Source organism: Scyliorhinus canicula, chromosome 1, assembly GCF_902713615.1.
Source record: "Scyliorhinus canicula chromosome 1, sScyCan1.1, whole genome shotgun sequence".
In the NCBI taxonomy this organism is placed as follows: domain Eukaryota; kingdom Metazoa; phylum Chordata; class Chondrichthyes; order Carcharhiniformes; family Scyliorhinidae; genus Scyliorhinus; species Scyliorhinus canicula.
Window position 1 is genome coordinate 295,476,077 of NC_052146.1, and position 25,590 is coordinate 295,501,666.

The 25,590-nt window shown below is 47.9% G+C and overlaps 1 protein-coding gene across 4 annotated transcripts in view; it reads left to right on the plus strand.

Moving 5' to 3' along the window:
• Nucleotides 1-9,004: 9,004 nt before the first annotated feature.
• tarbp1 (TAR (HIV-1) RNA binding protein 1) overlaps nt 9,005-25,590 on the plus strand; it is a 243,973-nt gene continuing 227,387 nt past the window's right edge. For all 4 annotated transcript variants that reach the window (XR_005462805.1, XM_038815663.1, XM_038815672.1 and 1 more), the window contains exons 1-3: nt 9,005-9,998; nt 23,081-23,178; nt 24,979-25,048. Coding sequence is in view for 3 of the 4 variants with exons in the window: in XM_038815663.1 (XP_038671591.1) it covers nt 9,029-9,998; nt 23,081-23,178; nt 24,979-25,048 (1,138 nt within the window). In the remaining variant the exon portion in view is untranslated. The remainder of the gene's footprint in view (nt 9,999-23,080; nt 23,179-24,978; nt 25,049-25,590) is intronic.

The window sequence follows — 25,590 nt, forward strand, 5'->3', positions numbered from 1 at the left end:
TAATAGAGGCATACAAAATGATCAGAGGGTTAGATAGGGTGGACAGCGAGAGCCTTCCCCCGCGGATGGAGGTGGCTAGCACGAGGGGACATAGCCTTAAATTGAGGGGTAATAGATATAGGTCAGAGGTGGGTTTTTTACGCAAAGAGTGGTGAGGCCGTGGAATGCCCTACCTGCAACAGTAGTGAACTCGCCAATATTGAGGGCATTTAAAAGTTTATTGGATAAGCATATGGATGATAAGGGCATAGTGTAGGTTAGATGGCCTTTAGTTTTTTCCATGTCGGTGCAACATCGAGGGCCGAAGGGCCTGTACTGCGCTGTATCGTTCTATGTTCTATGTTCTAACACAAAATCGGGTTAGCCTCAGGTTCGCACTCTGTCTGCATCACCGGCTGCTGCATCGTGGACCTCACGGTCCAGGGGAAGGTTTTTAAAAATTATAAATTCCTTGTCCTCCCTGACCTTTGCGCACCGGCACTCCTAGGACTGGACATCCAATGCAACCTGCAGAGCTTGACCTTTCAATTCGGCAGCCCTATACCCCACCTCACTGTCTGCAGCCTCGCGTCCCTCAAAGTGGACCCCCCCTCCTTGTTTGCTAATCTCACCCCCGATTGCAAACCCGTCGCGACACGGAGCAGACGGTACAGCGCCCAGGACCGGTCCTTCATCAGTTCCGAGGTCCAGAGGCTGCTGACGGAAGGGGTCATCGAGGCCAGCAACAGTCCCTGGCGAGCCCAAGTGCTGGTGGTCCGGACTGGGGAGAAAAACCGGATGGTCATCGACTATAGCCAGACCATCAACCGGTTTACGCAACTGGACGCGTATCCTCTCCCCCGTATTTCCACCATGGTAAACGATATCGCTAAATACAAAGTCTTCTCCACTGTGGACCTTAAGTCCGCTTATCACCAGCTCCCCATCCACGCGAGTGACTGCAAATACACCGCGTTTGAGGCAGATGGGCGCCTCTACCACTTCCTTAGGGTTCTATTTGGTGTCACAAATGGGGTCTCGGTCTTCCAACGGGAGATGGACCGAATGGTCGACAAGTACGAATTACAGGCTACCTTCCCGTATCTTGATAATGTCACCATCTGCGGCCACGACCAGCAGGACCATGACGCCAACCTCCAGCAATTCCTCCAAACCGCAAAACCCTTTAACCTCACATACAATAAGGATAAGTGCGTGTTTAGCACCGACCGTCTAGCTATCCTCGGCTATGTAGTGCATAAAGGAGTGATAGGCCCCGACCCTGAACGCATGCGCCCCCTAATGGAACTCCCTCTCCCCAGTACCTCCAAATCCCTCAAACGCTGCCTGGGGTTCTTCGCATACTACGCCCAATGGGTTCCCAACTACGCTGACAAGGCCCGTCCCCTCATTCAAACCACGACCTTCCCGCCGTCGACAGAGGCCTGCCAGGCCTTTAGCCGCATCAAAGCGGACATCGCAAAGGCTACGATGCGTGCCATCGACGAGTCCCTCCCCTTCCAGGTCGAGAGCGACGCATCAGAAGTTGCTCTGGCGGCCACCCTGAACCAAGCGGGCAGACCGTGGCCTTCTTTTCCAGAACTCTCCAGGCTTCCGAACTCCGCCACCCCTCTGTGGAAAAGGAAGCCCAGGCCATAGTCGAAGCGGTGCGACATTGGAGGCACTATTTGGCCGGCAGGAGGTTTACCCTCCTCACAGACCAACGGTCAGTAGCCTTCATGTTTGATAATGCACAAAGGGGCAAGATCAAGAATGACAAGATCTTACGGTGGCGGATCGAGTTGTCCACATACAACTATGAGATCTTGTATCATCCTGGGAAGCTCAATGAGCCTCCTGATGCCCTGCGCCAGCGCGCAGATAGACCGCCTCCGCTCCCTCCACGCGGACCTCTGCCATCCAGGGGTGACCCGCCTCTACCATTTCATTAAGGCCCGCAACCTGCCTTTCTCCATCGCGGAAGTCAGGTCAGTAACCCGTGACTGCCACATCTGCGCAGAGTGCAAACCGCACTTCTACCGCCCCGAGCGCGCACACCTGATCAAAGCATCCCGCCCCTTCGAACGTCTCAGCATTGACTTCAAGGGGCCTCTTCCCTCTAACAACCACAACATTTATTTCCTGGCGGTAATTGACGAATTCTCCCGCTTCCCCTTCGCCATTCCCTGCCCCGACATGACGACATCGACCGTCATTAAGGCCCTCCTCTCCGTCTTCTCCCTGTTCGGCTACCCCACGTACATACACAGCGATCGGGGGTCCTCCTTTATGAGCGACGAGCTACGTCAATTCCTGCTCAACAGGGGCATTGCCTCTAGCAGGACGACCAGCTATAACCCCCGGGGTAACGGACAGGTCGAGCGGGAGAATGGTACCATCTGGAAGACCATACTACTGGCCCTCTCCCGACGTGGCTGGTCACCCCCGGACCCATCTTGCTCCGGAAGCATGTGTGGGTACACAAGTCCGACCCGTTGGTGGAACAAGTCCAGTTACTCCACGCTAACCCGCATTATGCGTATGTGGAATACCCCGACGGTCGGCAGGACGGTCTCCCTCCAGGACCTGGCACCCGCCGGCGTGCGGCCTTCCCCCCTCCACCACAGACCCCTCCCCCCCCCCCGTTTTTTTCCCCCCAGCGCCCCACTCGGGTACCCCCTCCCCATACATGGCGTCTTCACAGCCAGCTCGGGTGACGGAGACTGTTCAAGGACCATCGCTCCCGGACTCCAGGACATCAGCGGAACCACCACCATCGGCCGACCTGACGTCACCTCCTCCACTGCGGCGGTCTGCCAGAATGTCACGGGCCACAAAAAGACTGATCGAATCGTTCTAAATTTCGACAGCTCCATGGACTTTTGTGTAATATAGCTTATTGTCTGGGCCAGTGGGAAGCCCCCAAATTCGATAAAAGGAGAGAAATTTTTTGTCCTCCCGGCTGCTACTCATATCACCAGTTCTCTCCCCCCCCCCCCCCCACCCCGGCTTCTTTCTCCACAAGGGGTGAATGTGGTGATATGATTTGCGTACCTGTCTGCCATTGTGGCAGAACACCGGCTTACCATTGGCCCTGGTCGGTCATGTGCCTCTCGACCGATTGGTCGAGAGGCTGAGTTAACTGCGCCTCCTTGCCGAGGTATAAATAGTGAAACGTCCGGCGGTCGTCCATTTTATTGTAGACGACCGCAGGGCTAAAGTTCTAGTTTATTAAAGCCTAACTTTTGTAAAGCAACTAGTCTCTCGTACAATTGATGGCGCATCAACTTTATTGCTGGATTCTGCTGTGGCTCTGTTCTCTTTCTGTACTTTTGCAATTTTGCTATGGTTATTTTTGGGGGTGTTGTTCTGTTATGTTTTTTTGCTGTGGGGCATTGTTTGAGTTTTGTATCTTGCGGGGAGGGTTGGGGGGGTTTGTTGTATTCTATGTCGGGTTGGAGGTATGGACTGGGGCTGGTATTTGGGAGCTGCGTCAGAAGGGTGTGGTGGGGCAGTGCGAAAGCGCGGGCTTTCCTATGGTTTCCCGCACTGCGGGGCTGGGGGGGCGGAGACGATGACGGGGGGAGGCGGGGCCTTAACTGGTTCTTCCCCGCGCTGGAGCTGTGCCTGGAGGAGGGATAGATTGGGGGATGATCCCACTTTGGGAGGGGTCAAGTTATTGGCGGGAGTTTCCGGGGTCAGCAGAAGTTAGCTGACCCACGGAAGTACAATGGAGGACGGTTCGCAGCTAGGAGGTTTCCTAGCCTGGGGGGGAGGGAGGGGGGGAAAGGGGAATACCAGGTTGCTGCTGGTAGGGTCAGGAAGGAGCTGATGGGGGCCAGGGGGGGACAGAGGTGAGGTGTTGTCGCTGTGGGGACTGGGTCGGGCAGGGGGTGCTGGCCTGGGGCGGCCAGTCGACGGGTTATGGCTAGTCAACGGGGGAGGGGGGGGTGGGACGCCCTCTGATTCGGTTGGTCACCTGGAACGCGAGAGGATTGAATGGGCCGGTGAAGCGGTCGAGGGTACTTGATCATCTGAGGGGGCTAAAGGCAGATGTGGCAATGCTTCAGGAGACCCACCTGAAGGTGGCAAACCAGGTACATCTGAGGAAGGGATGGGTGGGGCAGGTTTTCCACTCTGGGTTGGATGTGAAGAACCGGGGAGTGGCGATTCTGGTGGGGAAAGATGTGTCGTTTGAAGCATCGGAGGTGGTGGCGGATAAGGGGGGTAGGTATGTCATGGTTAGGGGCAGGCTACAAGGAGAGAAGGTGATACTTGCTAGTGTGTATGCCCCAAATTGGGACGATGCGGGCTTTATGAGGCGTATGTTGGGACGGGTCCCGGATCTGGAGGCGGGAGGTCTGATCATGGGGGGTGACTTCAATATGGTGTTGGATCCTTCACTGGATCGGTCCAGCTCTAGGACGGGTAGGAGGCCTGCGGCAGCCAAGGTACTGAGAGGGTTTATGGACCAGATGGGTGGGGTGGATCCATGGAGGTTTGTGAGGCCGAGGGCAAGGGAGTACTCTTTCTTCTCCCACGTACATAGGGTCTACTCTCGGATAGACTTCTTCGTGGTGAGTAGGGGACTGATTCCGAGAGTGGAGGAGGCCGAGTATTCGGCCATTGCAATCTCAGACCACGCTCCGCATTGGATAGAGTTGGAGATGGGGGAGGTGCGGGACCAGCGCCCGTTGTGGCAGTTGGATGTGGGGTTGTTGGCGGAGGAGGAGGTGTGTAGGAGGGTCCGGGCAAGTATTGAGGGGTACCTCGAGGTGAATGATACGGGGGAGGTTCAGGTGGGGGTAGTCTGGGAAGCCCTGAATGCAGTGATTCATGGGGAGCTGATATCCATCCGGGCACACAGGGAGAGGAGTGAGAGGGATAGACTGGTGGGAAAGATGCTGGAGGTAGTAGGAGGTATGCAGAGGCACCAGAGGAGGGACTGTTGGGGGAGAGGCGCAGCCTGCAGGCTAAATTTGATTTGCTGACCACTAGAAAGGCGGAGGCACAGTGGAGGAAGGCACAAGGGGCAGTGTACGAACATGGTGAAAAGGCGAGTAGGATGCTGGCTCATCAGCTCTGCAAGCGGGATGCGGCTAAGGAAATTGCTGGAGTGAGAGACAAGAGTGGGAATGTGGTGCGGAAGGGGGTAGAGGTGAATGAGTTCTTCAAGGACTTTTACGGGGAACTGTACCGTTCGGAGCCAACGGGGGAGAGGAGGGGAATGGAGAGGTTCCTCGACGGGCTTTCTTTCCCGAAGGTGCAGGAGGAGCAGGTGGAGGGGTTGGGTGCGCCGATTGAGCTGGAGCTCCTAGTTAAGGGGATTGGGCAGATGCAGTCAGGGAAGGCACCGGGGCCGGATGGGTTCCCGGTGGAATTTTATAAAACGTTTGTGGACCTATTGGGCCCCTTGTTGGTGCGGATAGTTAATGAAGCGTGGGAAGGGGGGACTTTGCCCCCGACGATGTCGCGGGCGCTGATCTCGTTAATTCTAAAGAGGGACAAGGACCCCCAGCAGTGTGGTTCATACAGGCCCATATCTCTCCTCAACGTAGATGCCAAGGTGCTGGCAAAAATCTTGGCCACCAGGATAGAGGACTGTGTGCCAGGGGTTGTACACGAGGACCAGTCAGGTTTTGTGAAGGGAAGGCAGCTGAACACGAATGTGTGGAGATTGTTGAATGTCATCATGATGCCGGCGATTGAGGGGGAGGCAGAGATAGTGGTGGCGCTGGATGCGGAGAAGGCCTTCGATAGAGTGGAGTGGGGGTACTTATGGGAGGTGTTGGGGAGGTTTGGATTTGGTGAAGGGTTTATTAGATGGGTGAGGCTGCTATATGAGGCCCCGATGGCGTGCGTGGCCACGAATGGGAGGAGGTCGGAGTACTTCCGGCTTTACCGAGGGACCAGGCAGGGTTGCCCCCCTTGTTGTTCGCACTCTCAATTGAGCCGCTGGCGATGGCGTTGAGGGATTCAGAGAGGTGGAGAGGTTTGGTGCGAGGTGGGGAGGAACATAGGGTGTCGTTGTATGCCGATGACCTGTTACTGTATGTGGCGGACCCGGTGGGAGGGATGCCGGGGGTGATGGAGCTGCTAGCTGAGTTTGGGACCTTTACAGGTTATAAACTACATTTAGGCAAGAGTGAGGTGTTTGTGGTGCACCCTGGAGACCAGGAGGAAGGGATTAGTAGGCTCCTGCTTAGGCGGGCAGGGGAGAGCTTTAGGTACCTGGGGGTGCAGGTGGCCAGGGACTGGGGGACTCTTCACAAACATAATTTCACCAGACTTGTAGATCAGATGGAGGAGGAGTTCAAGAGGTGGGACATGCTGCCATTGTCGTTGGCGGGGAGGGTGCACTCGTCAAAATGACGGTGCTTCCGAGGTTCTTGTTCCTCTTTCAGTGCCTGGCCATCTTTATCCCCAGGGCCTTCTTTAGGAGAGTGACTAGCAGTACCTTGAGCTTTGTGTGGGCACATGGGACTCCGAGAGTGAAGAGGGTTTTCCTGGAGCGAGGGAGGGATAGAGGCGGGCTGGCGCTGCCCAACCTTTTGGGGTACTATTGGGCGGCCAATGTGTCAATGGTGCGTAAATGGGTGATGGAGGGGCAGCGTGGAAAAGAATGGAGATGGCGTCATGTAGAGGTACGAGCCTGGGTGCCATGGTAACGGCGCCGTTGCTGCTCTCACCTAAGAGGTTTACCACGAGCCCGGTGGTGGCGGCGACCCTAAGAATCTGGGGACAGTGGAGACGGCATGGGGGGGAAACAGGGGGCTCGATGGAGGCTCCATTGGGTGGCAATCATCGGTTCATCTCGGGGAACAAGGATGGGGGATTCAGGGCGTGGCAAAGGGTGGGCATCAGTAAATTGAGGGACCTGTTTATTGGTGGGAGGTTTGCGGGCCTGGGGGAACTGGAAGATAAATTTGGGCTTCCCCAAGGGAACATGTTCAGATACTTGCAGGTAAAGGCGTTTGCTAGGTGACAGGTAGAGGGATTCCCTTTGCTTCCCTTGCGGGGGACGATGGACAGAGTTCTTTCGGGGGTGTGGGTCGGAGAGGGGAAGGTGTCTGACATCTATAAGGCAATGCAGGAGGTGGAGGAATTGTCAGTGGAGGAGCTGAAGGCTAAATGGGAGGGGGAACTTGGGGAGCAGATAGAGGACGGGACTTGGGCGGATGCCTTGGAGAGAGTCAACTCTTCCTCCTCATATGCGAGGCTTAGTCTCATCCAATTTACGGTGCTGCACCGGGCCCACATGTCCGGGACTAGGATGAGTAGGTTCTTTGGGGGTGAGGACAGGTGCACCAGATGTTCGGGGAGTCCAGCGAACCACGCCCATATGTTCTGGGCATGCCCAGCACTGGAAGAATTCTGGAAGGGGGTGGCGGGGACGGTGTCGAGGGTGGTTGGATCCAGGGTCAAACCAGGGTGGGGACTCGTGATTTTTGGAGTTGCGGTAGAGCCGGGAGTGCAGGAGGCGAAAGAGACCGGTGTCCTGGCCTTTGCGTCCCTAGTAGCCCTACGAAGGATCTTGCTGCAGTGGAAGGATGCGAGGCCCCCAAGTGGTGACCTGGATCAGTGACATGGCGGGGTTTATAAAATTGGAAAGGGTCAAATTTGCCCTGAGAGGATCAATACAAGGGTTCTATAAACGATGGCAGCCTTTTCTGGACTTCCTGGCTCAAAGATAGGTATCTTGGTCAATAGCAGCAGCAACCCGGGCCGGGGGGTGGGGGGGGTTCCTTATTGTAGTTTCTATTATGTAACTTAATACTGTGTTAATTTGCGTTGTTGTTAATATGCTGTGTTGTTCATGGAGGTGGGGCGAATGTTTATGATTGCTATTATTATTGTTATTTTTGGTATGTTATTATGGTTTGTTGTTGTATAAATTCAAAATTTTCATTAAAAATTATTTAAAAAAATGAATGTAATTTTATTCTGAAGAACCGTGAATTTTGACTAAGTCATATGGGACTTGATTTTTTTTAAATTTTAACATAAATACCGAAGATGAACTATTTCTGCTGTTTGATAAATGCTTTCAAATAAACTTAATGATTTTACTACAAGTAACAACAGTGGAAAGCTTTTCTCCAATGGATGAATTAATAATTAATGGCACCGTACTGGAGTCAATTTCTACCCCATCCCTTCAAAGGTACTGCTTTGAGTCTAATACATTGTTCCCTGTTCAAGTCCAATACAGAATTCACTTGTAATATGGTCACAATTACCAAGATGTTTTCATACCAGCTAACTGAATATGTTGGTTCCTGATAACCAAAAAATGACTAAGCTCTCTTATTGACTCAAGTCACTTTGCTTTATGAAACTATTTTGAATCGTTTTATGCGTGTGGTGGTATGACTAGGAGGTTTACCGTACCTCAGAGTAGTGCTGCCATTGGTGCAGAGGACTTGCTGCCCATTGACTCAGGCAGGTCATGTGTCTCTGCCAATTGGCTGGTCAGTCATGTGACTCCTCGCCGATTGGCCGAGAGGACGGTAGCCCCTCCTACAAGGCGGGGTATAAGAACCCGTAGAAGCCGGCGGTCGGCCTTTCTTGGTAAGTCGACTGCCCGGCACACAACCAGTTAATTAAAGCCTGATATTTGGAACTTCTTCACGACTCAAGTCCAATTGATGGTGCATCAATACTCATATTCTACTTTTCATTTGTGCTTGCACTCAACCTAGAAAATAATTCTTACATTGTTTTCTTTTAGTCCTCACCAATATGCCTGGTGTGCACTTTCCTCAATTAAATAATCATAATCAAAGTAAAACTTCTAGTCTTTTACATTATTTTGTGATCCTTATCTTTATCATAGCATTTTCACCTACTAATTACATTGATTGCATCCCCTCATTTTGTACTGAGGAGAGGAGGAGGTGATGGACGAGGACACTGGATTTCTGAACGCTGTGGTTTATTGTCCACAGAGAATGGGACCGGAAGCGTTTCCGACGGACGGTTGAGGATGTGACGCCGCCTCCACGGAAGTGGTCCGTCCGGCGGTTGGTGCCGGGTTGTGACAGGGAGCATGGAGCCGCTGCTGGTGGCGGACCTGCTGTTGCGGCTCGGCCACGGCCCGCCATCCACCACCTTGCGGGAATTGTGCCGCTGGTGCCGGGAGGGAGAGAACCGGGGCCCGCCCGATGCCGGCCGAGTGGAGATGCTGCGCCTCTTGGTGGAGAAGCTGAGCCCCAGCGGCCAGCCGGGCGATGCCGGGGCCAGCCAGGCGGATCGGACGAGCTGCCTACGGGACCTGGCCGTCGGCTGGTGCCTGCCGCTGTTGCGGGGTTTGCGGCTGGAAGGGCCGGGGGGCCAGTTCCAGGAGCCGGGTCGGAGGTTGGTGCACTCCCTCTGCGCTCTGCTACACGCCTGCTGCCGGCAGGCCCCGCCGGCCCTGCTGCAGGACATCGCCGGCGCTCCCCTGCGGGATCTGCGCAGGTACATCGAGGAGCGGGGCAGGGTCGCCTCGGCCGAGGGTGAAGAGGAGCCCCAAAGCCTGGAGCTGTCGGACATTCAGGTGGCCATCGAGGTGCTGGTCAAGCTGGCGCCGCTGCTCCTGGAAGGAGGGATTGGGGTAGAAGAGCTGCTGTCGCTCACTCTGACTGCCGTGAAGGTGGGAGAGGACAGCGTGGCATCCAGGATGGTCACCGGGCTAATCCCGGCTCTGCTTCCGAACCCGGGCAGCTCGCTCCACAAGTACCCGACCGTCGAAGACATCTGGGATCGAGTGAAGCGTTGGGAAAGGACCGGCACCGTGTCCAGAGTCCTGCTGCTTCTGAGCTCGCTTCCTCATCATCTGCTTATTTGCACCGGAGACCAGTCACCGTCCGAGACCCTCGACCTCCGAACTAGCGCAGAGTTTTGGGAGGTGGTGCAGAGGGGACTGGTGCAGCCGGATAACACGTCGCGCAAGAGAGCAATGTACCTCTTGAAAAGAGCTGTGGATGCTTCGAACACATTGCAGAGTGAAATCTGCTCAGAGTACAAGGCTGAATCTGGTGCGTTGAAGATTTCTTAATCACTTGTAAGAATTGACAATAGTGATTTGTTGTCGGAGATGGAGACAAAGGAGCCAATTAACTACTTATCCACTCTTAAACTCTGAAATGATAACCGTTACTGATGACAATGTTTATATTTTATTCAGCATAAGTAAGATTTGACATCTGCAATGTCTGAGCAGTGGTATCAAACCACAACAGCATTACCATTAGGCCCTAGGTAGAAGCGTGATTACCAGGGGCTGGTTTAGCTCACTGGGGCTGGTTTAGCTCACTCAGCTAAATCGCTGGCTTTTAAAGCAGACCAAGCAGGCCAGCAGCACGGTTCCCGTACCAGCCTCCCTGGACAGGCTCCGGAATGTGGCGACTAGGGGCTTTTCACAGTAACTTCATTGAAGCCTACTCGTGACAATAAGCGATTTTCATTTTTCACATTACTACCCCTGGTCGTGCCCCAGGTACCAGTGCAACATGGCTTTGGATTGTCTGTGCTTGGGAAATTGCCTCATATTTTCTGTAAAATGCAAAGCCTATGGAGACTAATTTAATCCAATCATTACCTTGCTGTTATTTGAAGGCTCTAATTATAAATGTAATTGAACCATCTCTGTCCACTCAAACCTGGGAAAACCCTCAGGAACTCTGTCTTCCCACGTCTTGAGACCTATCAGCGCCTAAATATTCCAATACGAGTGGCTGGCCAAAATAAGGGCAATGTGGTGGCCCCGGCAGCCAGTTATTCTGTCTCAGTTTTAACTCGCATCTGGACTTCTGAGATCCGACACTGTAGTTCCTCTCCTTGTTCCCACACAGCTAGCTGTCTGTTCATACACACGATTAGATTTCTGCTGGTTTACCTTTTCACAATTCCCTTTTCCAAACTTTCAGGGCCCCAAATAATAATACGTAATAATTGCTTATTGTCACAAGTCGGCTTCAATTAAGTTGCTGTGAAAAGCCCCTATTCGCCACATTTCGACACCTGTTCAGGGAGGCCAGTACGCGAATTGAACCAGCGCTGCTGGCCTTGTTCTGCATTACAAGCCAGCTGTTTAGCCCACTGTGCTAAACCAGCCCCCAATCCTTTGCACTCTGTTAAGAATCCTGGAAATTCTTTCTACTGGGTTTCCTTGCTAATTAACAAAAAACTAACATACTGCAGCTAGAGGCAGCACAGTGGTTAGCTTAACCCAAATACTTGGACAATGAAGGCCCAAATCACAGTTAGTACATTATAATAATAATCTTTATTAGTGTCACAAGTCGGCTTACATTAACACTGCAGTGAAGTTACTGTGAAAATCGAGTCACCTCTTAGTTGTCTTTATCGAGTGTGTATCAGATGCAGGAATAAAATAGTTCTATAACAGATCAGGTTGTTATGGGTCCGGACCAGAACCCCAATTTTGGTTAAGAAGCCAACTATTTGCATTTGGTAAAACTTTGAGGGAATTTTACTGTACCACAGGAATGACAACATTGGCCAGTAGATAGAACATAGAACAGTACAGCACAGAACAGGCCCTTCGGCCCTCAATGTTGTGCCGAGCCATGATCACCCTACTCAAACCCACGTATCCACCCTATACCCGTAACCCAACAACCCCCCCTTAACCTTACTTTTATTAGGACACTACGGGCAATTTAGCATGGCCAATCCACCTAACCCGCACATCTTTGGACTGTGGGAGGAAACCGGAGCACCCGGAGGAAACCCACGCACACAGGGGGAGGACGTGCAGACTCCACACAGACAGTGACCCAGCCGGGAATCGAACCTGGGAATATAGCTTTTGTATTGAAACAAACTTTAATTTGAACACACAATTGAGCACATTAGCAACAAAAAAAATAGCTTTACAGTTTACAGGCACAACACCTTAACTTGCTTCCTGAAACCTGTCTCAACATTCCAATCAAGCAACCCATATAGTTCAAATGCCACTTATAGAACATAGAACATAGAACGATACAGCGCAGTACAGGCCCTTCGGCCCTCGATGTTGCACCGACATGGAAAAAAACTAAAGGCCATCTAACCTACACTATGCCCTTATCATCCATATGCTTATCCAATAAACTTTTAAATGCCCTCAATGTTGGCGAGTTCACTACTGTTGCAGGTAGGGCATTCCACGGCCTCACCACTCTTTGCGTAAAAAACCCACCTCTGACCTATACCTATTACCCCTCAATTTAAGGCTATGTCCCCTCGTGCTAGCCACCTCCATCCGCGGGGGAAGGCTCTCGCTGTCCACCCTATCTAACCCTCTTATCATTTTGTATGCCTCTATTAAGTCACCTCTTAACCTTCTTCTCTCTAACGAAAACAACCTCAAGTCCATCAGCCTTTCCTCATAAGATTTTCCCTCCATACCAGGCAACATCCTGGTAAATCTCCTCTGCACCCGTTCCAAGGCTTCCACGTCCTTCCTATAATGAGGCGACCAGAACTGTACGCAATACTCCAAATGCGGCCGTACTAGAGTTTTGTACAACTGCAACATGACCTCATGGCTCCGGAACTCAATCCCTCTACCAATAAAGGCCAACACACCATAGGCCTTCTTCACAACCTTTTCAACCTGGGTGGCAACTTTCAAGGATCTATGTACATGGACACCGAGATCCCTCTGCTCATCCACACTACCAAGAATTTTACCATTAGCCAAATATTCCGCATTCCTGTTATTCTTTCCAAAGTGAATCACCTCACACTTCTCCACATTAAACTCCATTTGCCACCTCTCAGCCCAGCTCTGCAGCTTATCTATGTCACTCTGTAACCTGCAACATCCTTCCGCACTGTCTACAACTCCACCGACTTTAGTGTCGTCTGCAAATTTACTCACCCATCCTTCTGCGCCCTCCTCTAGGTCATTTATAAAAATGACAAACAGCAACGGCCCCAGAACAGATCCTTGTGGTACGCCACTCGTAACTGAACTCCATTCTGAACATTTCCCATCAACCACCACTCTCTGTCTTCTTTCAACTAGCCAATTTCTGATCCACATCTCTAAATCACCCTCAATCCCCAGCCTCCGTATTTTCTGCAATAGCCGACCGTGGGGAACCTTATCAAACGCTTTACTGAAATCCATATACACCACATCAACTGCTCTACCCTCGTCTACTTGTTCAGTCACCTTCTCAAAGAACTCAATAAGGTTTGTGAGGCATGACCTACCCTTCACAAAACCATGCTGACTATCCCTAATCATATTATTCCTATCTAGATGATTATAAATCGTATCTTTTATAATCCTCTCCAAGACTTTACCCACCACAGACGTTAGGCTCACCGGCCTATAGTTACTGGGGTTATCTCTACTCCCCTTCTTGAACAAAGGTACCACATTTGCTATCCTCCAGTCCTCTGGCACTATTCCTGTAGCCAATGATGACCTAAAAATCAAAGCCAAAGGCTCAGCAATCTCTTCCCTGGCTTCCCAGAGAATCCTAGGATAAATCCCATCCGGCCCCGGGGACTTATCTATTTTCACCTTGTCCAGAATTGCCAACACTTCTTCCCTACGCACCTCAATGCCATCTATTCTAATAGCCTGGGTCTCAGCATTCTCCTCCACAATATTATCTTTTTCTTGAGTGAATACTGACAAAAAGTATTCATTTAGTATCTCGCTTATCTCCTCAGCCTCCACACACAACTTCCCACCACTGTCCTTGACTGGCCCTACTCTTACCCTAGTCATTCTTTTATTCCTGACATACCTATAGAAAGCTTTTAGGTTTTCCTTGATCCTACCTGCCAAAGACTTCTCATGTCCCCTCCTTGCTCGTCTCAGCTCTCTCTTTAGATCCTTCCTCGCTTCCTTGTAACTATCAGACGCCCCAACTGAAACTTCATGCCTCATCTTCACATAGGCCTCCTTCTTCCTCTTAACAAGAGATTCCACTTCTTTGGTAAACCACGGTTCCCTCGCTCGACCCCTTCCTCCCTGCCTGACTGGTACGTACTTATCAAGAACATGCAATAGCTGTTCCTTGAACAAGCTCCACATATCCAGTGTGCCCAACCCTTGCAGCCTACTTCTCCAACCAACACATCCTAAGTCATGTCTAATGGCATCATAATTGCCCTTCCCCCAGCTATAACTCTTGCCCTGCGGGGTATACTTATCCCTTTCCATCACTAATGTAAAGGTCACCGAATTGTGGTCACTGTTTCCAAAGTGCTCACCTACCTCCAGATCTAACACCTGGCCTGGTTCATTACCCAAAACCAAATCCAATGTGGCCTCGCCTCTTGTTGGCCTGTCAACATATTGTGTCAGGAAACCCTCCTGCACACATTGTACAAAGAATGACCCATCTAATGTACTCGAACTATATCTTTTCCAGTCAATATTTGGAAAGTTAAAGTCTCCCATAACAACTACCCTGTTACTTTCGCTCTTTTCCAGAATCATCTTCGCCATCCTTTCCTCTACATCCCTAGAACTATTAGGTGGCCTATAGAAAACTCCCAACAGGGTGACCTCTCCTTTCCTGTTTCTAACCTCAGCCCATACTACCTCAGAAGAAGAGTCCCCATCTAGCATCCTTTCCGCCACCGTAATACTGTCCTTGACTAGCAGCGCCACACCTCCCCCTCTTTTGCCCCCTTCTCTGAGCTTACTAAAACACCTAAACCCCGGAACCTGCAACAACCATTCTCTATCCATGCTCTATCCATGTCTCTGAAATGGCCACAACATCGAAGTCCCAGGTACCAACCCATGCTGCCAGTTCCCCTACCTTATTTCGTATACTCCTGGCATTGAAGTAGACACACTTCAAACCACCTACCTGAACACTGGCACCCTCTTGCGAAGTCAAATCTGTGCTCCTGACCTCTATACTCTCAATCTCCCGTACCCCAAAACTACAATCCAGGTTCCCATGCCCCTGCTGAATTAGTTTAAACCCCCCCCAAAGAGCACTAACAAATCTCCCCCCCAGGATATTGGTGCCCCTCAGGTTCAGATGTAGACCATCCTGTCTATAGAGGTCCCACCTTCCCCAGAAAGAGCCCCAGTTATCCAGAAATCTGAATCCCTCCCGCCTGCACCATCCCTGTAGCCACGTGTTTAATTGCTCTCTCTCCCTATTCCTCATCTCACTATCACGTGGCACGGGCAACAACCCAGAGATAACAACTCTGTTTGTTCTCACTCTGAGCTTCCATCCTAGCTCCCTAAAGGCCTGCCTGACATCCTTGTCCCCTTTCCTACCTATGTCGTTAGTGCCAATGTGGACTACGACTTGGGGCTGCTCCCCCTCCCCCTTAAGGACCCGGAAAACACGATCCGAGACATCACTTACCCTTGCACCTGGGAGGCAACATACCAAACGTGAGTCTCTCTCGCTCCCACAAAATCTCCTATCTGTGCCCCTGACTATTGAGTCCCCAATTACTAACGTTCTACTCCTTTCCCCCCTTCCCTTCTGAGCAACAGGGACAGACTCCGTGCCAAAGGCCCGTACCCCATGGCTTACCCCTGGTAAGTCGTCCCCCCCACAAGTATCCAAAACGGTATACTTGTTACTCAGGGGAACGACTGCAGGGGGTCCCTGCACTGACTGCTTCTTCCCAGTCCCTCTTACAGTTACCCATCTATCTCCAGTCTTTGGTGTAACTACTTCCCTGAAGCTCCTATCTATGACCCCCTCTGCCTCCCGAATGATCCGAAGTTCATCCAGCTCAAGCTCCAGGTCCCTAACACGGTTTTTGAGGAGCTGGAGTTGGGTGCACTTCCCACAGATGAAATCAGCAGGGACACTGACGGCGTCCCTCACCTCAAACATTCTGCAGGAGGAGCATTGTACTGCCTTCCCTGACATCACCTCTAGATTAAAAAAAAAACAAGAAAAAGTAAAAGAAAGGAAGAGCTTACCTGATATTACCTCAAACCCTGCTCCCGCTGAAAGTTAAGCAAATTTAAAGGCACTCACTCACCTTCACGACAGGTCCCTGCTCCCGCTTCCCAACCACCGTGGGGTGGGGGGGTTGGTTAGAGGAGGAGGTAGGGTGGGAAACACTCACAAAGTGTTTCGGGTTTAACTGTCAGTTGCCAACAGCCCTTCCACAAACCACCTTCAACTTAGGCTGACCGCACTGCACGTATGCAAATTTCCCCAGAACAGCTGATCAGTAGCTCTGCTCTGCTGCCCTCTGCTGGATGTATACAGTTAACAACCAGGTTTTACTTATCTTGGTGAGAGTCTTTGGAGAGAGCAACCTTGTTTTAGCACCAAGCTGAAAACCTGCTCAGCTGAGAGCTCAAGGAGCAACTCCTTTGTTGAGACAGACCTGGCCTCTCCCATTAGCTACACCAGCTGCACTCAAAGCATACAACATTTTTTGTCTTTTGTTCCAAGATATTTCTTGATCTGTTAGCCAGGCTCAAACTGTTACAACATTCCATTAGCTCTCTATCTGCAAACAGGTAAAATGGCTTTTAATATTTAATTAGCAAAAAACCTCCCCTGCAAAAAATCACTGATGATCTCACTTTTAATCACAACCACAGCAGACATACAGTCTGTAAGCATATTAACCTAGGTTTTAAATTACTGCAAAAATACAAACTATAAAGTATGACAATTTCCTATATTCACAAATACAAAAATGAAATTAAAGAAAATACAACCAGCTGCAGTATTTGTTAATTTTAAAAATAAATTTCAAAGTACCCAATTTTTTTTCCAATGAAGGGACAATTTAGCATGGTCAATCAATCAACTTTGGGTTGCGGGATGAGACCCAGGCAAACATGAGGAGAATGTGCAAACTCTACACAGACAGTGAGCCAGGATCGAACCCGGGTCCTCAGCGCCATGACACAGCAGTGTTAACCACTGTGCTGCCTCCAGCTGCAGTTTTTCTTTGTTAATTTGCAAGGAAACCCAGTGGAAAGTTTTCCAAGATTCTTAACTGTGCAGAGGATTTTGTTTGACTGAAATTGTAGGATGTTTTGAGTGAATCATTATATGTATAAATTAGGGGATATGTTGGATGTGGTTTATGCAGACTTTGCAAACATTAGATAAAATACTGTGAAAGGACTTCTGTTGCAAAAGTGGCCATGCAGATAGATATAGCTAAAAAAAATTGACAAGTGTCTCAGTGTTGGACCGATTTGTGTGTGTACAGAGTCAGTATATGATCTTTATTTGGCAATAAAAGGTTAATTTTCAAAGTTTGTGGGTACCAAAGCGGGAAGGGTAGCAAAATGCTGAAAAGATTGAAAAACAGAACGTAAACTGGTGAGGAGAATGGGGAGATAAGTAACACACGCTGTTCAATATGGGGAATGAACGGAATTACAATTGTCAACAAAAATAAAAGGTAGAGGTATAACTTAAATACATTCCTCAATGTGTTTGAGTGTGAAGTATCTTCAAGACAGAGACAAATAGATAGGTTCTTGATTAATAAAGGGATTGGGGGTTATGGGGAGAAGTCAGGAGAATGGGGATGAGAAACGTATCAGTCATGATCGAATGGCGGAGCAGACCCAATGGGCCGAATGGCCTAATTCTGCTCCTATGTCTGATGGTTTAATGAAGCAAAAAGGATGCAGATGGAAACATAAGCAAGTTAGATTTGAGGACTTATATTGAGAATGTGTGAACACAAAAGTAAAGCTGTCAAGATAACTATGTCCGAAATGATGCTTGCAGTAAACCGACAGTACTCTACGTGATTTTGGGTGCCTTGCTCTAAGATGGATAGAATGGCCCCAGTGAGCATGCAGTGACTATTTACAAGAATAATAGCTGGAATTAGAATAAAGCTTAGCGCTTTGTATTCTCATAACGCGATGATTGAAGCAGGATTTAATAGATATGTTCAAAATGCTGAGAAAAAACAGGATAAGCATTGGGGCATAAATTGAAGAGGTCCCAATGCAGGTACAAGGTACGTGGAAAAGGAAATAGAAATAACGGAGAAGGATGAGGGGCGACTTGATAGAGGTTTATAAGATCAGGGGAATAGATAGAGTAGACAGTCAGAGACATTTTCCCCAGGTGGAACAAACCATTACAAGGGAACATAAATTTAAGGTGAATGGTGGAAGATATAGGGGGATGTCAGAGGTAGGTTCTTTACCCAGAGAGTAGTGGGGGCATGGAATGCACTGCCTGTGGAAGTAGTCGGAAGCATTAGGGACCTTCAAGCGGCTATTGGATAGGTACATGGTTTACGGTAGAATAATGGAGTGTAGATTAATTTGTTCTTAAGGGCAGCACGGTAGCATTGTGGATAGCACAATTGCTTCACAGCTCCAGGGTCCCAGATTCGATTCCGGCTTGGGTCACTGTCGGTGCGGAGTCTGCACATCCTCCCCGTGTGCGTGGGTTTCCTCCGGGTCCTCCGGTTTCCTCCCACAGTCCAAAGACATGCAGGTTAGTTGGATTGGCCATGATAAATTGCCCTTAGTGTCCAAAAAGGTTAGGAGGGGTTATTGGGTTATGTGGATAGGGTGGAAGTGAGGGCTTAAGTAGGTCGGTACAGACTCGATGGGCCGAATGGCATCCTTCTGCACTGTTTGTTCTATGTTCTATAAAAGGGATGATGGTGCAAGGCAAAAGCAGGGGCTATTGGGACAAGTAAAACACTGTCGGTGCGGAGTCTGCACATCCTCCCCGTGTGTGCGTGGGTTTCCTCCGGGTGCTCCGGTTTCCTCTCTCAGTCCAAAGATGTGCAGGTTAGGTGGATTGGCCATGATAAATTGCCCTTAGTGTCCAAAATTGCCCTTCGTGTTGGGCGGGGTTACTGGGTTATGGGGATAGGGTGGAGGTGTTGACCTTGGGTAGGGTGCTCTTTCCAAGAGCCGGTGCAGACTCGATGGGCCGAATGGCCTCCTTCTGCAATGTAAATTCTATGATAATCTATGATGATGATAAACTGAGTTGGAGTGATCAAAATACTTTGCCACAAGTGATGATTGATGCTGGCTTGGTTACTGCATTTAAAAGCGTACTTGTTCATTTTTAAGTGGAATATCAAAATAATGGACAAACAGCAGGAAAATTAGACTATGCAAAATCAACACCAGAGAGGCTTAAATTCAGCACAGGTCAGAAACTACTACTCCTATGTCATAAACATACTTGCCATGTAGGTTTTAATTCTCAAAGAAATTAAAGTTATATACTGTGTCAATAATGCTAGAATGACACTTTTTGGTTCTATTTCTCTTTATCCCTTTATCTATATTGTCTGTAGCCTAGAAAAATATCCCAAGATGTTTCGTAGAGGCATAAGGAAATGAATGCTGAGCCAAAGAGGGAGGACTGATGAAAGCTTTGATCAAAGTGATGGGGGTTTATGAAAGTCTTGATGGAGGTGAGGAAGGTGGGAGACGGAAATTAACGGAGGCTAATTGTAGAATGGAGTTGAGGATAGAAATTCAGTGACAGGAAAGCCCTGGATTTGAAGACTATTAAAAACACTTTGTCCATAAGGATTAACCAACTAGGGATCGGGTTATTTTTAGATTTGGTATCATCTAATGATAAAGGGATAATTAATAACCTTGCTGTAAAGGAGTGATTAGGAAATAATGATCATAATATATAATTTCACATTAAGTTTGAAAATTATTTGGTTCATTCTAAAACTAGGGTCTTAAATCTAAACAAAGGAAATTATGATGGTATAATGGCAGTAGATTGGGAAAATACACCTGATGGTAGACGGACAGGGGCGAATAATTAAAAAGGTGTGTTTTAATTCCTGTGTGTTTATAAAAAGTAATTACACGGCCTCCAGGATATATATATTCCTGTAAGACACAAAACATAATAGGAAAGGCTAAATATTCATAAAAGTTAAAATACTTGGATCAAAGGAAGTGGCTTATAAGGTTGCCAGGAATAGCGTTAAGCCAGAGGTTTGGGAACAATTTAAAATCCAGCAACGGATGCCCAAGAAACTGATAAAGAAAGGTAAAAGAATATGACTGCGATATAGCAAGTAACATAAAGGCAGACTTTAAAAATAGACAGGAAAGTAACATATGTAATCCAACTATTTAAAAAGAGAGGGAAAGAGAAAACTGAAAACTAAAGATCTGTTAGTTTGACATCCAAAGAAGGGAAATGTTAGAATCTATTATAAAAGTTGTGATAACTGGGTACTGTCATGTGAGAATACCTTTAAGAAATGGGTGTTTATCAAATTGCTGTAGTGATGTCCAGAGTGTGGGTGGAGCTGGCAGCTACAGTGTGTGTTTAGTTTCGTTTTCAGAGTTGGAGCTGCATCCAGCCAAACAAGGTGTAATTTTGATCTCTCTGCATGAAAAGAATGTCTTCAGATCACTTGCTAATTTAAAAGTGATAACTGCTCTCAGTGGAGAATTTAAACCTGCTGTCTTTGTTAAAGAGAGTATTTGTCTTATGGATGTTGCTAGGAAAGATTAAGGGTTACTTACAGAGTACTGTATGCTTTGGGGAGAGTATTTGAGTTGATAGTTGCTAATTTACTATTTTACTGTGTGTTTATAAAATGTTAACTGGATTCATAGAATAAACATTGTTTTGTTTAAAAAGTACTTTAGATCTCTGTTGCATCACACCTGTAGGGTGGGCCCTTGTGCTCCCCATAACCAAAGTCTATTAAAAGTTGTGGGTCAGGTGAACTCCATGATACACTTTGGGGTTCTCTAAACCCTGGCCCATAATAATACTTGGAAAATAATGATATGATTGGGCAGAGGCATCATGGATTTATGAAAGGGAAATCATGTTTGACAAACCTGTTGGAAGTGTTTTGAGGATCATAGATCATAGAATTTACAGTGCAGAAGGAGGCCATTCAGCCCATCGAGTCTGCACCGGCTCCTGGAAAGAGCACCCTACCAAAGGCCAACACCTCCACCCTATCCCAATAACCCAGTAACCCCACCCAACACTAAGGGCAATTTTGGACACTAAGGGCAATTTATCATTGCCAATCCACCTAACCTGCACATCTTTGGACTGTGGGAGGAAACCGGAGCACCCGGAGGAACCCCACGCACACACGGGGAGGATGTGCAGACTCTGCACAGACAGTGTCCCAAGCCGGAATCGAACCTGGGACCCTGGAGCTGTGAAGCCATTGCGTTATCCACAATGCTACCCTTTTCTTAACTAAAGGATGCTCCATTCTCTGAAATGAGTTCTCTGAAATGTTACTTGTAGTCTGATAAAGGAGAACCAATGGATGTTGCGGATCTGGATTTTCAGAAGGCTTTTGTAAAGTTCCCACACAGGAGGTCAGTAAACAATGGGATTGGGATTAATATAAAGGATGGACTGAGAATTGGTTAACAGGCAGAAAACAGGGTGTAGGAGTAAAAGGGTCACTCTGAGGATGGCAGGCTGTTGCTTGTAGAGTACCGCAAGGATCAGGGCTGGGGCCACAGCTATTCACAATCTATAACAATGCTTTGGCTGTAGGGACCAAATGTAATCTTGCCAAATTTGCTGATGAGACAAAACTAGCTGGGAATGTGAGTTGTCAGCAGGTTGCAAGAAGGGTTCAAGTAGACAGACTTGGTGAATGGGCAAGAACATGGCAGATGGGATGTAATGTGAATAAGTATGAAGTTACCACTTTGGTAGAAAAAAACAGAGAGACTGAGCATGTTGTAAAAGGTCAGGAAGTATTGATGTCCCAAGGGATCTGGGTACCCTTGTCACTAGAGGTCATTAAAACCTAGCATGCAGGAGCAGCATGCAATTGGGAAGGCAAATGGTATGTTGGCCTTCATCACAGTGGGATTTGAGTACAGGAGTACAAATGTCTTGCTGCAATTGTATAGAGCCTTGGTGAGACCACATCTAGAGTATTGTGTACAGTTCTGATCTTCCCAAAGGGAGGATGTATTTGCCATGGAGGAAGTGCAATGGAGGTTCACCAAACTAATCCCTGAGATGAGGAGCAAGTGAGGAAACTGGGCCTGCATTCTCGAGAGTTACAAAGAATGAGAGGTGATCTTGTTGAACCTGAACAAATTCTTATCGAGTGTGGCAGGGTCGATGTAGATGGGATGTTTCTCCTAGCTGCTAAATGTAGAACCAGGGGACACAGTCTCAGAATAAGGGACATGCCATTTAAAACTGAGAAGAGGAGGAATTCCTTCACTCCGATGGTGGTGAATCTTTGGAATTCCCTACCCTAGAAGGCTGTGGAAGCTCAATCATTGAGCACATTCAAGACGCAAATGGATAGATTTCTGGCTACAATTTAGGGCAGCACGGTAGCATTGTGGATAGCACAATTGCTTCACAGCTCCAGGATCCCAGGTTCGATTCCAGCTTGGGCCACTGTCTGCAGAGTCTGCACATCCTCCCCGTGTGTGTGCGTGGGTTTCCTCCGGGTGCTCCGGTTTCCTCCCACGGTCCAAAGATGTGCAGGTTAGGTGGATTGGCCATGATAAATTTTTTTTTAAAATGTTTATTTTAAAAAAAAATTTAGAGTACCCAATTATTCTTTCCAATTAAGGGGCAATTTAGCGTGGCCAATCCACCTATCCTGCACATCTTTGGGTTGTGGGGGTGAAACCCACGCAGACACGGGGAGAATGTGCAAACTCCTCACGGACAGTGACCCAGAGCCGGGATTCGAATCCAGGTCCTCAGCGCCGTAGGCAACAATGCTAACCACTGCGCCACCGTGCTGCCCGGCCATGATAAATTGCCCTTAGTGTCCAAAATTGCCCTTAGTGTTGGGTGGGGTTACTGGGTTATGGGGATAGGGTGGAGGTGTTGACCTTGGGTAGGGTGCTCTTTCCAGGAGCCAGTGCAGACTCGATGGGCCGAATGGCCTCCTTCTGCACTGTAAATTCTATGAAATGACAGCAGGAGGTATGGTAATAGTAGGAAAATGGCATAAGATGTAATTGATCAACCATGATATGTTTGAATGGCAGTGAAATGATGGGCTGAATGGCTTACTCCCTTTTCGAAAGTTTGTATGTCAATGGGTTGCAGATTTTAACATTTGAATTTTCCTGACAACTGTTTGATAAAAATATGCCAATTTCTTAGTCCCATTCTAATTTAATTTCTTTTTATTTTAGACACGTGCCTTTTCTGGTGGTCAGGTGAAAAAGGCAAACAACTTATACAGTTATGGGAAAATTATATTTTAATAATGGAAACACTGGAAGAAAATCAAGTGAGTAGTTCCATGTCTACTTTATATATACCTGTCCCTTTGAAAATTGCCACATCAGTATCATGGATATAAGTGTCCCATTCTCAAGCATCACCCTGAGCTAAATAATGGAATTGATGTTTAAGATGAAACTTTAGGATTCCGTGTATGTGTTTCAGACTACTTTCATAAGTGAATCTTAGCTCTTGAGAGTATTTTCACTTCCCCTGTAAGTACCGGGTACCCACTGTGCAAAGTTGCACTCAGAGGTCATTATGAATAAACCATTAAAGATGCATAAGCAATTTCAGCTCCTTTTTGACCATGGCCAACATGATAGCTAGATTTTGGGCTTTTAGGCGTCACAATAAGCTATATCATTTGAGTAATTTTCAGTGGAGAAACATGAGTCTAGTGGAAATATGATAAAGGTTTGAAAAGTGATGAATGAATTGGAATGAATATGATATGGATCATAAGTATTAACTCCTGCAATTACACATGACCTTGAGTAGCGAGTCACGGCCAAGGCATGTGGCGAGTATGAATTCTTCTTCATTCTGCAAATGTGCAGTTCTTCAACAATTCCTGTGCAGGGAGTTAATTTCCCTTTATAGAAGATAAATTGTAGATTAAATGGAAAGGTTGATGGGTTATTGTGTCTCCTGGAGCTTGACTGAATTGCCTTTGTGAGTTGGAGGGAAAAGTCCCAATTTTTCCTCCTTTGTCCTTTTCACTCTCCCAGGAGATTGGGAAACGAGGGTGTATATGTGAGTGACTGGTGTACCTGGCAGTCCCATTTCTGGATGAGGCGGGCCCAATGGACCAGATGTTCTTTTCTTCCCTTTTCTTTGTGTTCTTGTCTTTGCGTCGTGACAGAATTAAGCTAATGCCAAGCCAAAATTTTAGACACAATGCTTAAGTGTTTGTGGTTTTTAGGAATAACTGCGTACTGTTATGATGATGAAGGAAAGAAAAGTCCTGGAATTATTATTTTTTTTTTTTATAAATTTAGATTACCCAATTATTTTTTCCAATTAAGGGGCAATTTAGCGTGGCCAATCAACCTACTCTGCACATTTTTGGGTTGTGGGGGCGAAACCCACGCAGACACGGGGAGAATGTGCAAACTCCACACAGACAGTGACCCAGAGCCGGGATCGAACCTGGGACCTCAGCGCCGTGAGGCGGTTATGCTAACCACTTGGCCACCGTGCTGCCCTAAGTCCTGGAATTATAAACAGAAATATTGGATTTAAGATCTGAGGTTTATATTTTCAAAATGGACAGAGAGCAGAGCCACTGATAGGAATGGCTGCAGGGTGCTTCTCTGAGGAGCAATGGAACCCCTCCCTGTACTTCCAAGCAAGGTACTTGTGAAATCACCCAAAGACTGATTAACATCTCCGGGAAAGACAAAGGAACATAATGGCTACCTCATCCAAAGATCCTGGGTATAATCACCGAGATTGCGTGTGTGTTTTTTACTCCTTTACTCCTAAACTTACCTTTTTAGTAGTTAATAAACTTACTGTATCATGACTCAAGAAAGCTTGGTTAATTTGGCTCCTTTTTAAACATAAGGGTTTGGAAAGGCAACCATTTTAGATTAACCCTTTGTTGCTACCAACAAAGTGTGTTGAAGAAAGACACAGAGCCAGTCATCCCTCCTCACCCAGGTTTGTACAGTTTTGGGGTATCCCCATCGGACAGTGACAAATCGAGTGGTCTTGCCCAGATCAACAACTTTTTGGGAACCTCTTCTGGGGCTGGTCGTCGTGAGTAAGATAAAAAATGAATCCTTGTAGTTTTGTATTTTAGGTTCACGTCATAAGGCCAATTTTTCCACGGCTCAAGAGCTTAATGGATGCCACTGTTTGCAATGATCAAGGTAATTATGACACTTTGGTGTAATTTTGTTTCCTGACTAGTTTTACCTAGTCCTCTAATACAGAACACAAGAAATCATTCACACGTATTGACAGGTTGTTTTCACATCCCTTAATGCTCTCCAGTTACAGAACACTAATGACAGTTCCTAGCGCACAATATCTAATGTTTGAAAGCAGCGAAAGGGGAAACGCTGCAATCCATTTGTCCTTGTTACTAATTTTTGAAATACCATTTCCAGTATCAATTAATGAGGCATAATGTGTTCAGTATCAATCACTGCTCATCAGATAATTAAATAGTCTAAGCCCGCATCCAGCAAAACCAGGGTAACATTTGCCCATTCAGACCTGGGCTGATAAATGGCAAGTAACACTTTGCCACGTAGGTGCCAGGTGATGACCATCTCAAAAGAGTCCAATCACCTCCCTGTGACATGCAATGGGATTATCATTGCTGCATCTCCCACTACAAACATCCCTGGTGTCACCATTGACCAGAAATGTAACTGGATATTAATATTGATACAGCAAGGGCAAGTCA